General features: G+C 36.5%; 1 protein-coding gene across 4 annotated transcripts in view; it reads right to left on the bottom strand.

Annotated features, from left to right (window-relative positions):
• Positions 1 to 6,029: 6,029 nt before the first annotated feature.
• The window catches only part of DIAPH2 (diaphanous related formin 2), a 194,115-nt gene continuing 183,660 nt past the window's right edge, over positions 6,030 to 16,484 (bottom strand). For all 4 annotated transcript variants that reach the window (XM_069868009.1, XM_069868008.1, XM_069868007.1 and 1 more), the window contains one exon: positions 6,030 to 10,590. In XM_069868009.1, coding sequence (XP_069724110.1) covers positions 10,526 to 10,590 — 65 coding nt within the window. In that variant the 3' untranslated portion in view covers positions 6,030 to 10,525. The remainder of the gene's footprint in view (positions 10,591 to 16,484) is intronic.

The raw sequence follows: 16,484 nt of genomic DNA on the forward strand, positions 1-16,484 counted from the left end.
GCGGTAAAAGATTATGGAAATTAAATGATTTAGGAAGAAAATATTCAGGACAGAGGCAGAAAGCCCCCCAAAGCACCCAAAATAGATTTTGCTGAATTATTTAATATAGCTATGTTCTAGCCCCCTTTTGTAACTTGAGCGTACTCCAGTTGATGGTTACATCGTGCTTAGGGACATAGTTCAGGGCTGGCTTGTCAGTGCTACATTAGGGGTTGGACTCGATGCTTTTAAAGGGTTTTTCCAACCTAAACAATTCTATGATCATATTCTGGAAGAATTCCAGTTTAAAAAAGTGCTAAGTCACCTCATTTCAGCATGTATGTAAATCTTACAATACAGAAATATTATATTGGCAAAGCAGTTTCTCCTGCTTCCACATTTTAAATAGTTATCTAATTCCACCTGATATTTAAGAAACCTGTTTGTTTACAGCATTTCTGAAGTGTTTTCTTAAGAAATTACTTACACCTGGTATATGATTCACAGAGGTGGGCTGAATTCTGTTAGTGAAGTGCTGTCGCAGTAATGCCTACAGATGACCAACAAGTCATAGCAGGCAAGAAAATAATGGTTATATTGTAAAAATGCAATTTATACATTTGGGACCCAGTTCTGGCTGATCGAGCACATTAACCCCTTCCCTTTGCCCTTCCCGCACTGGCACCTTTCACAGGCTGTGCAATAATATTAACGTTATGGACAAACACACTGGCGTTTCATACTGCAAACTGAAGGATGATAGCTGAGCAACACCTTGTGTTAGATGATAAAACTAACCATATGCTGTGAGTTTGCTCCTTTTCTTCCTTAATATAGCAGGCTTTCTCTCTCTGTGTGACCAATTTCCACGTTTTCTCTTTGAAGCATTTATGTATTTTCATTACATTCTGAAGCATCACCTTTCATAAATCACTTTATAACACTATTTTATATGTATTTTGTTCTTCCTCATTATTTCTTTCCTATCCTTTCTGGCACTATTCATTATGCCAAATGTTGCTTTCCAGTGTAAATCATGTTCCTTGAGATATTTTTACCAGTATGATTGAGAGCTGAGACTGACAGCTGATTATCACCATTCCACTTCCTTTTTTTGTATATCCTTAGCTATTAAAAAGTTACATGCTTGTCTCCCACTCACTTCAGCTGGAGTTAGTTCTTTTCTACCAATGCATACTTTGAATATTCAGTTAGGAAGGAATGCTATAATGAAGTAATTATTAAGTTACGTTGTTGTGAATAACTACAGGTTATTAATTTTTGTTAAGTAACTGTACCGTGCAAACATAATGCACATGATTCAAAAAGACATTTCCATTATGTTTAGTTAAATACATGGGAACTAGATACTTGGAAATACTTTCTCCCAAACAGAATCCATGCTCAGTTTTCTGATAACTAATTTAGAAAATAAATTTTATCCACCTGATACCACAACTAAGCTTACCTGTAAGCTTCAGAATAAAAGTATTTAAATGTGGGGAATGAGATACTTTTAGGAACTAATGAGATGAAAAACATTATGTCATAAAACAATAAATATTCTATCAGCATATAAAGAGTATTAAAGAGAGCAACAAATTTCAATAAGCTCTTACAATTGATATTATCTTTTCTTAAAAACAACTTTATCATGCTTCAAGAATCAAAATGTATAAAGTTAGGCATTTGTGTGTGGCACTTGCATATGTTTTGGGGAATTTCTTATATGAAGAAACTTTGCTTTTGATGTTTCATTACAATTATATATATATAATTTGACATATAGCTGGGGAATGATTCTTAAGTCCACAGAAAAGCTGCCATTTATCTCATTCAGTTTCACAATATCGGCCTGAAATCAGCACAGCCAGGCTTAACATGCATAACCTACACAGCAGCATCCAGATGATTGACTATAGTACACATAAGCGTTACAATAATACATTTGGTAACTACTCTAATAACACTAAACTGAAGAGCATTTTGGACGTCTGGCTTGGCATATTAACTAGACCTAAAGATCCAAATATGAACTAATTAAGGCTCTCTATAAATTACACAAGCTACATTTTGTATCTTATTGCTACGTAACAAAAATTGATGTGCTTTTGCATCTATTCGCTCTTGAAGCAGGATTTTGTTTCCCCTAACACTTACATTTTTGTTTCTGTTACCAGTAGGTCATAAGAGACTATAAATTACCCTCATTACCTTAATAATCAGAGGATTGCTGAATAAGCTCCATTCCATCATAACATAATCACATTCCAGCATCTGCATCAGGCTTTAAGACTTCCTACTGCTTATGAGGAATATTGGTCTGAGTCAATCAATACAGAAAGCATTAACATTGTGCAACATATTGTATACGTGATAGACACTTACATATCACTACAGCAGCAATATCTCAATGATAAACAAAGAGAAGCAATACACACTTTTGCTTCAAACAACACATGCAGGTTGTAACAACAAAATGTGTTTTATTTCATCTGAGTACATTACTATTTTCAATAATTTTCATCCCACAGAAACTCACCGTTCAGAATTCTACGTGTGTTAGTGCTGAGGGAATGTAAGTCAGTTGGCAGGCTAACTACAGAAACCTGCTATGTCTTAACTAGGAGAGGGAAGACAACATTAACTTGGTCCAATTTATCCGGTCAACGCAAGGAACAACTTCTTTGCCAGCCTTTCAAAAATCAAGCTCATAGCAGCATAATCTTGTGCAGGTTGTGCTGATCTATCTTGACTTTAAAGGTGATTAAATTAAAGTTGGAGTCTAAGTTACTTGCTCTAGGTTAGTAGTTGGGATAAGAACAGAATCAAAGGATCATCACTACCAGCTTTATGTTTCAGGATCCTGTATTGCACAGAATTCCTTCACATTGTTCAAATGTAACTAAAAATCACCTCTTTAATTGCTTTTAAATTGTTCTTAACCTTTACAGTGCAGAGAAAGCTGAAACACGCAAACAAACTGCTGTAATAACGCCTGCCTAAGCCTGCAGTGTAGAACCATGACTTACAGCTCCTTGCTTCTCAGGCAGCATCCAAGATGCCAGGGAGCATTCCCTTCCCCCTGCTTTGTTTTCCTGCCCTGCAGGGAACTGGCCTACAGCAGCATCTTGCTGTCTAAAATTCCCTTCCAAGACCTGCCAATCAAAATGCTATGCATGCCTCCTGCACTGCTCTGAAGGCAGATAACAGGACTTCCCAGAAGCACAGCATGATGAGCAGACAGATCTGCCTCCTCAAACTGCTCCTGCTGAAGCTCAGTGCTCGGGCCAATCTGCTCTGCACGTCTGTGGTTTGGGTCTTCACTTGGATAAGACTGGATTAAAAAGTGAAAACTACAACAGAGAATAGAAGAGTCACTGTTGGACTCCTGTGGATCTTCTTTCCACATCCTTCTCATTCATTAGTTGTATATTTTTTTCTCCAAGTGTTTCTCACTTATAATAATTAAATGCCAGCTTTTTCAGCTGTTCATTTGATGGTGAAATGTTTTACATCAATAATTTTTCTCAAAAGTATGAGAACTCTAAGGATTTCAATTTCTGTGACTACTTTCTGGGGGAAGGAAAAAAAAGACACTATTTTCACCACTGTAGATAGTGTCTAACCCTACCAGTTTACACTTTTCAATTTTGCACTTTTCATAAACAGGAAGTAAAATATTTATTTAGACTTAATGATGCCATGACAACTGACTTATTTTGCAACACTGCTACTCAGCTTTGTACCTGACTGGCAATAATATTCTGAGATAAGCTAAAAATCTCTGAGTGAAAACAAGTCATCACAATCTCAATCATTATCAGTTTATTCTCATGCTTCAAAAACCTTTGCAAAAAAGGCTACTCATTGGGCAGACTGCTTGGAAGAGCGTAAGCTCTTCTTCTGCTCCACGAATAACACACTGGCAGAATTCCACAGTTTATTTCTTCCATAAATGGTCTTCTCAGTCACTTCAGGGTATCTGCACCACCAAAGTACTCAACCAATAACAGCCTGACATAAATCTCTGACACCGCTGAATTGCCAGTCTGATAATTATTCATCAAGTCATCCTAGTAGTCAGTCTCAGACTGCTTAAAGACCTGCAATTCTGAATGTTGCAGGAGTAACTTCTACAGGTCAGAGGAGTGGGTACACATTGTTGGTGTAATGTCAGTGGAGAATTAAAATACGTTTGCACCAGATCTGACCAATGCCTCATTGGGACTAGTTCTTAAGTAATTTTTATTAAGGACTCAGGCACTTTATAAAGCAGATAAGCACTGCCAGGGCTTTTCAGTCATGTGTGCCTCACAGATAATTTGTCCCCCAAGACTGAGAGATCAAATATTTAAATGGAAGAAAGTTGCGGGCATTGCCCTTAAAAAAATCTCTCCTGAAGACCTGGCTCTGCTGCTGCCTCCTTGCGAGTGCACCTGCAGCAGGGTGCTGCAAGCTGATGCAACCTTGCTCTGCATGTGCCCTGAGCAGACAGGATGAAAGCTAGTTAAAACCAAAGCACAGTGTGATTTTGTTAGCATGGTGCCTAAGATATCCTTCATGTCTCAGACAGGTTCCTTAGGTTGGTCTTGTTACTGCACTAACACAAATAAACAGCTTTCAGTACCTTGTGAGTTCAAGAGGACTAAATTAGTGTTTGCTCATGGCATTGCTCAGGTCCTACTACCAAAAAAAAAAAAATAAAAAAAATCCCTTATTTGGATTTTTCTTCTTAATCTTAGTTTCACGTCTATTGAAAGGGATTAATTACAGCCATTAAGTACCCATCAAATACTTCTGAGCAAATCAATTGAATATTTTTATAATTTTACTACAGCTCAGTAATACTGACTTCCTTAAAAAAAAAAAGTCAAAAGACTAATTTTGAGATAATGACTGGAAGAAATAATAGAGGGGAGGAGTAGTGCTCAGATTTACAGAAAGTATCCAAACGTAAGAAAAAAATCTATGTGGCAGAGCGCCAGAACTTGCTATCAATACAGGACTTCTTAAGTATGTAAGGAAGCAACAGAAAGAATTACCATTGAGAAAGGTATAAAGATACCTGCTGCTTGTTTCAGGACAAATTCTGTTTGCCAGCCTCCCCAAGGCAAAAATATCTGAGAAGATAATGGCAATTCCAAACCCTCACACTAGAAAGTCAAGAACGTGAACCTGAAAATAAGGAACAAGAGTATGGTAGATGTAGGAAACCATTAGTACATTTTTCTAAATCACGACAATCATTTACAACTGGCACTTAGAAGTTTTTGGGTTTTTCATCTTAATCCCATAAGAAAATAAACTACTATTGCATCACTGTATATCAAATAGTTCATTAAAAATAAGGTAATGCCATTGACCATCCCTTGGTATATCTCTTCCACATGCAAAAAGTTACTTGAGTATTATATCAACAGTGCTGACCGCATTCATTAGAATCCTATTCAATCAGAAACATCGGTATTTTTTGCAGAAATTCAATGCTCTCTATGCTGTTGTGTGGTCCAGTCCACTGTGGTGACATCATTACATTGGTTTAGCTGCAGTTTTGAAGGTAAAATCTGTCAAGTTTCTATTCTGTTAAGACCATTTTGTGACCAGGTGAAGTAAGTAATTTGGAAAACATCAACAACTGACTGACCACATGTCTACCTTAAAAAGCCTACACTGGAATCCAGCCACTTAAAATAAATATGGACCCACGACATATGTTTATTGATTCCCTTTTATTGTTATTTTTGTAAAAATATAGTGGTATCACCATGATTTACTATTGTTGATTTTTTTTTATGATTTACTTTTTGGTTATTTCGTTTTTAAAGACTTCCTCCCTTAGAAAAGGCATCTTTTTCCCCAAACTGAAGTCAAATACACTTGATACCTTAGAGGAAAAAAACCCAAAAGAACCATAAAAGGTCAGTGAGCTAAAATGGAAACTAATTTCAGTGTGATAATTTTATATAACAAAAACTGATTTTGAGGTGATGATGTTCAATAGGTAATAATCATTATAAACAAGCAAAACATTGGCGCACCTAGCAAAATCATGTTATGTATAGCTTTATTACAGTTTTCAGAATACATGGATTAACAATGGCCAGGCTGTGATTTCATCAAATTCCTATATTTTAAACATTACATACAAACACAGAGCTTTTTTAAAAAATAGAAATGCATGAGTTTTGTCACTTTTTTATTTTTCTTTTTTTTTTTTCTTTTTTTTTCGTTTTTTTTTTTTGGCATCAGGAGTTGTATGACTTCCAAAAGGGAAACCAAATGGTGCATGAGAGCAGACTGACTGAACTGTAATAGATCATTGTTCACATTCTGTGGCATATGTATCACCTCAAACAGTGCTAAAAGAAGCACTGCAAGAACCAATCTTTCTCCTTTAACATTCTTCTAATGACATCAGTGGGTGCTGAGTGACAGCTTGCAGGGCTGCAGAATTCACAGACTTACACAACTCTCTTCCTTGTGCACAAAAGCAATATGTGATCTGAAATTGAGACACCTGAAGCTGAGGGATTTGGCTTTATCTGCTGTGATTTTTTTTTTTATTATTATTTATTTACATGTTGTGTGCATGCGTGGGCGTGTGCGTAGGTACTGCAGAAAGAGAGATGTAGAAGTTCCTTACAAGACTTATTTTAAAATCAATAACTTGCAAATACGGTATGGCACATAAGAGGTGGGCTTTACAATGCTTTATCTCAGCATTTGTTAAGCCCGACCTCTCAGCAATTTGAAGGCAAACATTGAAGTATCATTCAGCCAAGCCTTTGTTTAATGGATAAGAAGCAATTTACATACACAGGTAAGTTTGCTCCCACATAACTATTACCAGCTTTAAATATTTACTAGCTATGTCATTCTCAGTATAGGAAGTAGTAAATTCACCCATCAAAGCAGGTATCGCCTGAGGGATGCAAAAGCTGAACATTACATAGTTTTCTAAATGAAAGCTATAGGAGGATTTCCAGAGCCAAACCTAAAACTCAGCCAGATTCTCAGAATTTTGCAAACCATTTTTATACTGCGGGATGAATTTAAAGTAGGTCATTGATGAATTGTGGTTTGGATAGAAACCATGAAAATATTATGGGTTTTACAGCATTTGTCTGAGGTAGTACATATACCACACACAAAAATGCAAAAATATACAGATATTCATAACTATTTGCTTATTACAGAAGGGAACTATGGGAATGCTTGCATTTGAATCAATTTTCAAGAAAGTACAAACAATTTTAGATAACATTTTTCACATTGACAATGGTTGTCTAAAAGCAGAACAAATTATATAATACTATTTCTGGGAATACTTGCTGAAGCTGTTTGTCAATGCCCTCTGAGGCACTAATTTTGTTTTGGCTTTAGCATCAGTTCATAATATGATTACCACTTAACCAAACATCACTTATGTGCTGGGAAAGGATATTGGTTGAATCACAAACAAACATACATGACAAACTTGGTTGCATTTTTTTCCTCAGTAAACCGCCTAAAACTTGAGCAAAAAGTGTCTAGCGTCTTTATATTTCTGATCTGTACAGCCAGTAGTTGAGCAACAAAGGTGTATATTTGTGTATGATTTAAACATTTTGTTCCTGTATTAATTCTAAATTTAGTTCAATTCACTGCAAAGGTAAGATTATCATCCTCTTAAATAAAGTAAGAAATGTAAACAGTGTAACATCATAAAAAAACCCAATACCTCTTCAGTACTTGTAACTGGTAAAATGTGAATGCAAACAGATGTGCTGGTATATTGTTCATGTAATGTCTCAGAGGACATATAGTGAAACATAATTAGTAAGAAATTTATGTATGAAGCCTCCAGCAATTTTCTTTCTGGGATTAATTTGAATACAAATATAATTTAACTGATATACTTCATTTTTTAAAATTAGAAAATAAGGCAAGTGCATTTCTGAAAAAGGTGCTACTCTTCTACTCTTCTAGATAAACATGTGACAACTCTGAAAATTAGATCAATAAAAACATTAAAAATATCTGCAATTTAATATAGACTGAAAAACTATCAAAAGACAAAGTGACCAGCATCAATTTCAGAAAATATTTTAGACTTCATAAATACGAGCACCCTATATTTACATAAATTATCTTCTAAACTAGTTTTCCTTTGAAAGACACCTTTGTTCTAACAGATATGTCCATTAAATCATATAAATGTTTCAAATACGAAAAAATAGTAGTAAAATAGAAGTATCAGATGATGATGTTATTCTGGATTTGCCTTTTTTTTTTTGCCTAAGATTTGGTTCCTGAAAATCTGTAGTCAGCTTTCAGAGAGCTTTAAAAAAAAAAATACAACCTATGCAAATAAACTCATGCACAAGTAATTACTTCTACAGTATAAAGAATCTGTTGTGAGCTTTTGAGTTTTCACATATAAAGATTATACCAACACTTGTAAATCCCAGCAGAACGCCCATTTTAGATTTTGAATTCTAAGACATTGTTGATTGGAGAACAATTTTATATAGACATTATGAACATAATCCTTTCAAACTGGCTTTGTAAATTAAGCACATAACTGTAAATTTAATAGTTCCATTTTAAAAGTAATGCTTAAACCCAAGGTTGATATTGACATAATTATTTGTATGTCTTACTGATAAACAGGGAGACAGAATCCTGTTGCATGCATTTTTACCCCCTGAAGTACCACACAATTCTTTAGTTTGTTACTAAAACCACAAAAAACCCTAAACAATTTAGGAAGAGTATTAGTTGACAGCAGACATTTCACTATGCTTCAGAGTTGTATTCCTATAGCAATGGGCAAACCCCCTGTTTCCTTTGACGACAATTAAAAAATATACATATATTTCAATACTAGACTGAAAAGGAGCTGTACCTTTTCTTACAATAATTGGATATTGATCACTATAGTTTGGAAGTGTGAGAATTTATCCCAAACTATTGAGATAGTCTTAAGAGTTTCCTAACAGAGAAGCAAAAAGAATCTACTGTACAAAGATGCTTGGCTCAAGCAGTAGTGCAAAGTTACACTGCCCCAGTATCAAATGCTCCTCTAGAGCTAGCAGTTTGTGCACAGAAAACAATGTGACAAATTACTTTCCAAATATTCTTTATACAACATTTAAAAAAAAGCTTCCCCACAAGACCAGGCAATAGAAGTATTCCTAATGATTCATCAATCAGTGAAAAGTAATAATAATTTGTGAACAAGTGCCATCTACTACATTGTATCCTGTTTTTCTTAAATATCATAGCTGAGCAACATATGAGTAGTTCCCACTGGAACTCCCACTTAAAATCTTCCATCCCATCCAGATACGCAATGAATTTTTAGTAAAAAGGATGGTGAAGACTGACCTGAACACCAAACACTGTACATTCAACTAGAGTCTGGGGAGAAAAGGGAACAAGAGTTTCCCATTGAGTGGCAGAACATAAACAGTGTCAGCTACTGAACTGACTGCTCACCTGAGGTACTGCAGTGCAGGGGCCTCTATACCACGGAGAACGGGAGGAGCTTCCCAAAAAAAATCAGACTGCTGCAATCATTGATCACTGCTAGATAGTGCTCCAGGTAGAAAATTGATTCTTAGTTGCTAACTTCCTCAGCACTAAAACCCACTAGTGGAGATCCCGCTACATATTTTACCTGAGAAACAGAAGAAAAACTCAGAGGCAGTTCTGAATAACTTCATGATGTAGCTTGTCTCTAAAAACCTACACAAAGGTATTTTTAGCATAATTAAAATAGGACAATCATTTTTTTCCTCCAAATATCTTTATAAAGAATATATAAGTGCATAATTAGAAAAATCCCTCCTTAGATAGAGTTAAAAACTTATTCTGCCCTTGATATCATTACATTTTGGTAAAATCCTATGCTCCATTTTATTTATTTTTTTGCAGTGATAAGTAACTATACATCATATCACCAAAAGCGTAGATAAGTGGTATATCCTACTTGCAGCAAAAACAGCTGAATCCCCCAGGCTTAACATTGAGATATGATTTTCAGCAACCTGACTGGGGCTACACGTTGCTTTTTTATGGTTACAAAAAAGATTCTGATAATGTAGATCAGCTCATCTCTGAATTTATTAACATACAAGTTCATTATTTTTTCATGTCCAAATCAGACTGTAAATGGAATCCACAGCTGCATTCTTTCAACAAATTTGTATTTTCTTACCCATATAAAACATAACCTAGAAATCCCCAACTCTTTTCACATGAGTTGCCAGCTTTAAAAAAAAAAAAAATTAAAAAGGGGATAAAAAAAAGAATATAAGAAAATAAGGTAATAACCTATTGTTTAACACTGTTTACAGATCTTGGTAGTTGGGGTAATAAGATACAGTATATGGATTATTTAGCAACAGCTTTTAAAATACATAATATTTATACATCTTCTCATTTAATCAATACCAGTATTCCTTTATGATCATTGCCAATTTGCATGATAAACTCTTCTCAAAGTACATCCATTTAATTGTAAATAAAACAATTCACTAATTCTTTGGCATCAGAAGAGTCATATAGCTGCAATTGTTCCATTGTGGCGAGAACGAGACCTTTCCAAAGTTACTCGTCTGTTATCTGTAATACAAAGAGAGGAAAAACCAAATCACTATAAGATTTGAAACACGGATAATGCAATGTCAAGAGGTTTTCAAACAGCCCTGAAAATCATTTCAAATGATATGTAAATAAGTAACGAGGAGACTGGATCAGAGAAGTTTCACACTGCAGCTGCCAGACTGAGTTCAAGAGTTCTGCAATCAGCAATAAATTACTTCCTTGATCAGAGAAGCTGGGTGATAAAAGCGTTAGGAGAATCCTGAAACACAGTCCCCTTGGAAACAGCCCGCAATAACTAAAACTCCGGGTAAAAATCTTTATTTTATAAACAATTTATGTACAGAAGCTCTGGAAAAATGACATTTCAAGTTTCATGAGAATATACTGACCAGCATGGGGAAGGAAATCATACTAGACGCTACAAGTATAAAAGTCCTAATGCTGTTCCCTATAATTTGGTACAGAGTTAAAAATAGAACAGTTAAATCAGCCACTTCCTAAGCATTTCCTGGTTGTGCAATGTGAACAACTTTTAGTATAAAATATTACACAGTAATTATAGCAATGAATAATAAATATGTCTCTATCACAGGAAAACAATCATGAAGTACCAGCCACATACCTAAATGCCTTTAAAATAAAATTTTAAAGCGATGAATATACACATGCACGCACACAAGAAGGGGCAGAAAACTAGCCTCCACTGAGTTTTCTGGATATTTTGATCTTTATTTTTTTAACTGTGGTCCTGCTATAAATTTTTTAATTTATTTTTTTTCCTGACTGCTCACTTGTGACCTGTCCTTTTCTCTTCTCTCATGTTATGTTAGGTTATTGCTATTTGTTTGCACCAATGCAGTATCCACACCGCTACAGCATCAAAGTGCCCCGACATGTGGCTGGAATTCCTATCTAGTACTGGAATGTTGTGAAACAAGAGTCACTTAAGTAGCAAAAAGTCTGAATGACAAACTGCAGACAAGAAGGTTTTTCTCAGCTTTTTCTAAGTGAGTTGATTTAGCGTGCTCTGCTTACACAGCGCGGCAGACCATAAAAGCACACGGTACTTCTCCTGAGCTAAACGCTATTGTTCCAGAGATGAGGGGAAAAGCTGGAGCAAAGAGCAATCTAGGATCATATATATATATATTCCTGCAGGGAGGGTGCAAAGAGGCCAGAGCCAGGCTGTTTTCTGTAGAGCTCAGTCAGAGACAACGGGCACAAAATGAAACACAAGAGCTTACTTCGGAACATCAAGAAGCACTATCTCACTGTGAAGGTGACTGAGCACCGGAATAGGTTGCCTGGGGAGGTTGTGGAGTATCCATCCTTAGAGATATTAAAAAAGTGTCTAGACAGTTCTGGGCAATTGGCTCTAGGTGACCTTGACCGAGCAGAGTGGGTGGACAGGATGGCCTCCAGAGGTCCTTTCCAGCCTCAGCCTTTTTGTGAGCCTGTTCGAAGCTACCAAGCCAGAAATGGTCCAAGCACATCAAACAAGGTTCTAAAGAAGACAAACAAAGTCATGTCTGTGATCTGTTTCTGGGCAAAGAACAGAGATGCTTCTGCGGAGACTGAACTGGCTCTGCAAAATCAACCTTCCTTTCCCCTCTTCAATGAAAATGTCTCCAATGCTACAGGGAATTAACGGCTCCTTTAGCAAGATTATTAGTTCTTTTTATAGTTCTGCCTTGCCTCCTTTTCCTAATGAATCTATCCATGCATAGAGTATTCAAATTACCCTAAGTCAATCTGTTTTGCATGGGAATAAATCTCTACACTGGTTGCAGTGTTACTAGGCACTGGAAATGAAAACAGAAAAAGGCTGTCTAAAACCCAAGAAGGAGAGTTATCAACCCAAATGTGCTGCTGTTCCTCTGAAAGAGTGAACAGTAAAGAATTCTAGTGATACTTGCTCACAGTGGGGAGAAGTGTCTTCACCAGCAGACTATTTCTTGATATCATTTCAGAATCATTTACTGTTAAAACAGTTTAAAAAAAGGTTAAAACAGATTGAAAGAGTCTAACAACTGCTGATTTCTTCTTTTCCTTTTCTTTTTTTCATCATCATGTTAGAGACAAACATTTTCCACAAATGACAACAAATTCCGATTATCCTGTAATAGCAAAACTGACCTGAGCATTATAATTCTCTTCTTCAGCTGATGATAAAAAAATATATATTCCCAATTATCAGAAGTAATCTATTCTTTTAAATTACTTGCAGCTTTTAAATGGATATAGTTATATTTTCTAGAGGTAGGAGTACAAATTCTGAAATATTCAAGAGAGACCGGAAAGAACCACAAGGTTCTTCCCATCAAGAAAACTGTGAAACAACTCACTTATTACCAGTAAGAAATGCCTGTCAGCATTTGCAAGAGATTTTTCTGCAAATCTTAGAGTGCTTTATAGTGAGCCTTACTAAAACAAAGGCAAGCATGATATAAATTACACTTTGATAAAATTTTTATTCATTATAAAAAAGGAATGGGAGGATTAGGTTGAGTCACTATCAATGCAAAAGCTTTAATATATCTGAAAACTTTGGAGGTTAATATAAAGTATTTCTTGTTCTTTACAGAGACCTATTTTATTCAATGATGAGTCTGCAAGCAGCCTTGTGTGTGTGTATATTTACATCTGGTTAAAAAAAGCAGCATTACTATGTGTACAGGCGTATACACTAGACAAAGAAATTACTCATTTCTTCACCATATGTAATACGTGCTTGTATATGTATAAACATATTCATGAGGTTAAAACAAAAGGTTTCTTATCAGGATCTGAAACTAGATTGAGGTGGTATTTCACTGACTTAAGCAAAAATTTTAAAAGATCACGACATCTATAACACTTTGAACATCTACATTCAGTTATCTCCAACACCTATATGACTATTGTAACATCAAACTACATATAACATCAATAAATGGCAAAACTATTCACTGGCACTGGAGGGTGGGGAAGAACAGCAAAAGGCAGAAGCAGTAACCTAAGAGTATTATAAAATAAGCCAAAAAATCATTGCCAAAAGGCTTAATGTCACTTTAGAAGTAAGTAAAAACAACTAGAAGACATGATAATAGTACCTTATCAGTCATGCCTTTTGGGTAACATATCCAATGTAGATGGAAACTTTGTTTCTTGCATTAGTGTCATTAGCCCATCTCTTCTAAAAGTATACCATTTCAGAAGCACTCACAATGCTTGTATTAGAGACATTATAATCTGACGCAGAAACGAACACATGAACTTAAAAGTTGTCTATCAGCTGAATGGTTCTTCTCTCGTAGCAGTAAAAGGCAGAGCAATGAAGGATTAAAATGGAAAACAAAGCATATTTTTATATCATTAAATAATTTTGATCTTCTAGCTAGCAGGATCAAATAAAAAAGAAGTAAACATACAATTAAATACCGCTAAATCAAATCAGTAGTTCCTTTTGGGTGGAAAACTGGTTGGATGGCCGGGCCCGGAGAGTGGTGGTAAATGTTGTGAAATCCAGCTGGAGGCCAGTGACAAGTGGGGCTCCCCAGGGCTCAGTGCTGGGTCCAGCCCTGTTCAATGTCTTCATCAATGACCTGGATGAAGGCATCGAGTGCACCCTTAGCAAGTTTGCAGATGACACTAAGCTGGGTGGAAGTGTCGATCTGCTGGAGGGTAGAGAAGCTCTGCAAAGGGATCTGAACAGGCTGGACTGCTGGGCTGAGTCCAATGGCATGAGGTTTAACAAGGCCAAATGCTGGGTCCTGCACTTGGGGCACAACAACCCTATGCAGCTACAGGCTCGGAGAAGTCTGTCTAGAAAGCTGCCTGGAGGAGAGGGACCTGGGGGTGTTGGTTGACAGCGACTGAATATGAGCCAGCAGTGGCCCAGGTGGCCAAGAAGGCCAATGGCATCTTGGCTTGTATCAGAAACGGCGTGACCAGCAGGTCCAGGGAGGTTATTCTCCCTCTGTACTCGGCACTGGTGAGACCACTCCTCGAATCCTGTGTTCAGTTCTGGGCCCCTCACCACAAGAAGGATGTTGAGGCTCTGGAGAGAGTCCAGAGAAGAGCAACGAAGCTGGTGAAGGGGCTGGAGAACAGGTCTTACGAGGAGCGGCTGAGAGAGCTGGGGGTGTTTAGCCTGGAGAAGAGGAGGCTGAGGGGAGACCTCATTGCTCTCTACAACTACCTGAAAGGAGGTTGTACAGAGGAGGGAGCTGGTCTCTTCTCCCAAGTGACAGGGGACAGGACAAGAGGGAATGGCCTCAAGCTCCACCAGGGGAGATTTAGGCTGGACATTAGGAAAGAATTCTTCACAGAAAGGGTCATTGGGCACTGGAACAGGCTGGCCAGGGAAGTGGTTGAGTCACCTTCCCTGGAGGTGTTTAAGGCACGGGTGGACGAGGTGCTAAGGGGCATGGCTTAGTGTTTGATAGGAATGGTTGGACTCGATGATCCGGTGGATTTCTTCCAACCTGGTTATTCTATGATTCTATTTCATATATAATACTGGAATGCAATCTTGACCATACAAACCAGACACCTACACTGAAAAGTGTATGGACTTTGTTATAATAACAACTACTTGCTGAAATCTTGCATTCAATATAGTATCAAGATGTACAACATACCAGTTATTTGTAGAGGTGCCTCTGGTACCTATACATCATTCACCAAGTAATATGAATCTACTAATGGAAAAACACCAATCAAAGCCACAATAAGCTAAATGCTTAAGTACAACAAATATATGCCATGGAGCCAACAAAAATCCTAACCAATTATTTTTAGAGTGTGTTTTAATTTTATGGAATTCAGCAGTTTCACTCTTAAGGTGATCTCTCTTACACTCTATAGGCATAAAACTTTAGAAATTACAATCAATTAAAAACACATTGGTGGGGGAGAGGAAAATGTTTTTGCAAAAATTACACTCTGCAAAACGTATTTTTCCTTTCCTTAATGTTCCTTCATTAGTTCTATTATTAAAAGAGAAGTCTCAACAGCTGCAACAGAATTATTAACTCAGTAGCTTGTTACCTAAATAAAACTTATTTTGATAAAATTATTATATTATGAGAAAAAGAAATACTATTTTGCAGAACTGCAACACTAAGATTAATTGACTTTTCCATTTTGCTTTCTTCTTATCCACTCTTCCAGGTAGTAACATTGTGTTCTCCTAATTGTAAACCTTACTTCTTATGAGCAATCAATGCTAGTAATAATATAGATGTTGTGCAATCGAACGGATTATTCATGAGACTGAGATATCTGATAATAGAAGAAGTCTGAGTCTACAAAACCATACCTCAAAGGTACTCAACTAGAATTTGTAGTATCCTTTAAAAGCCACAAAAAAATTGTCTCTCTTGGACATGCCTTATATTAAAATTATGTATGTGTTATTAATTGCTACCCTGGGCTTCGTACCTTAGATGCCTAACTCCCCACGATTAAATGTTTGTTTCTGCCAGTCAGTTAAAGCATTAAAAGTGTTTCTTTGTATCTTAATTGCAGCAGTCAGTTAAAATACTAGAATGATCTTGCAATCTTATTTCCTGCAGACTTTCATAGAGTACTCATCAAGCGACTAAGCAAGTTCCTCCCAAATGTAAACAACTGCAGCACCCCTAGGTTAGTATTAAAAAAACCACCACCACCCCCAGGAACCACACAAACCCCCACAAAATGAACAACCATACATGACTGGTGCAGACAACTACTTTTTGCCCTCTTTTTAAAACAAAAGATTGAAATGTTAGTCTTCATGCAGAAAACGAAGCACCTAAATGTTGTACGAAAATGGGCTAAAAAGAATACTGAGGTTTTCAGGAATGAGTACTGCCAGAACTACTTTGCCTTCTTCAAAGACAGTGGACACAGACCCCTCATACCTGAATAATATTTATTTTAGAGAA

This window comes from Phaenicophaeus curvirostris, chromosome 13 (assembly GCF_032191515.1).
Source record: "Phaenicophaeus curvirostris isolate KB17595 chromosome 13, BPBGC_Pcur_1.0, whole genome shotgun sequence".
In the NCBI taxonomy this organism is placed as follows: domain Eukaryota; kingdom Metazoa; phylum Chordata; class Aves; order Cuculiformes; family Cuculidae; genus Phaenicophaeus; species Phaenicophaeus curvirostris.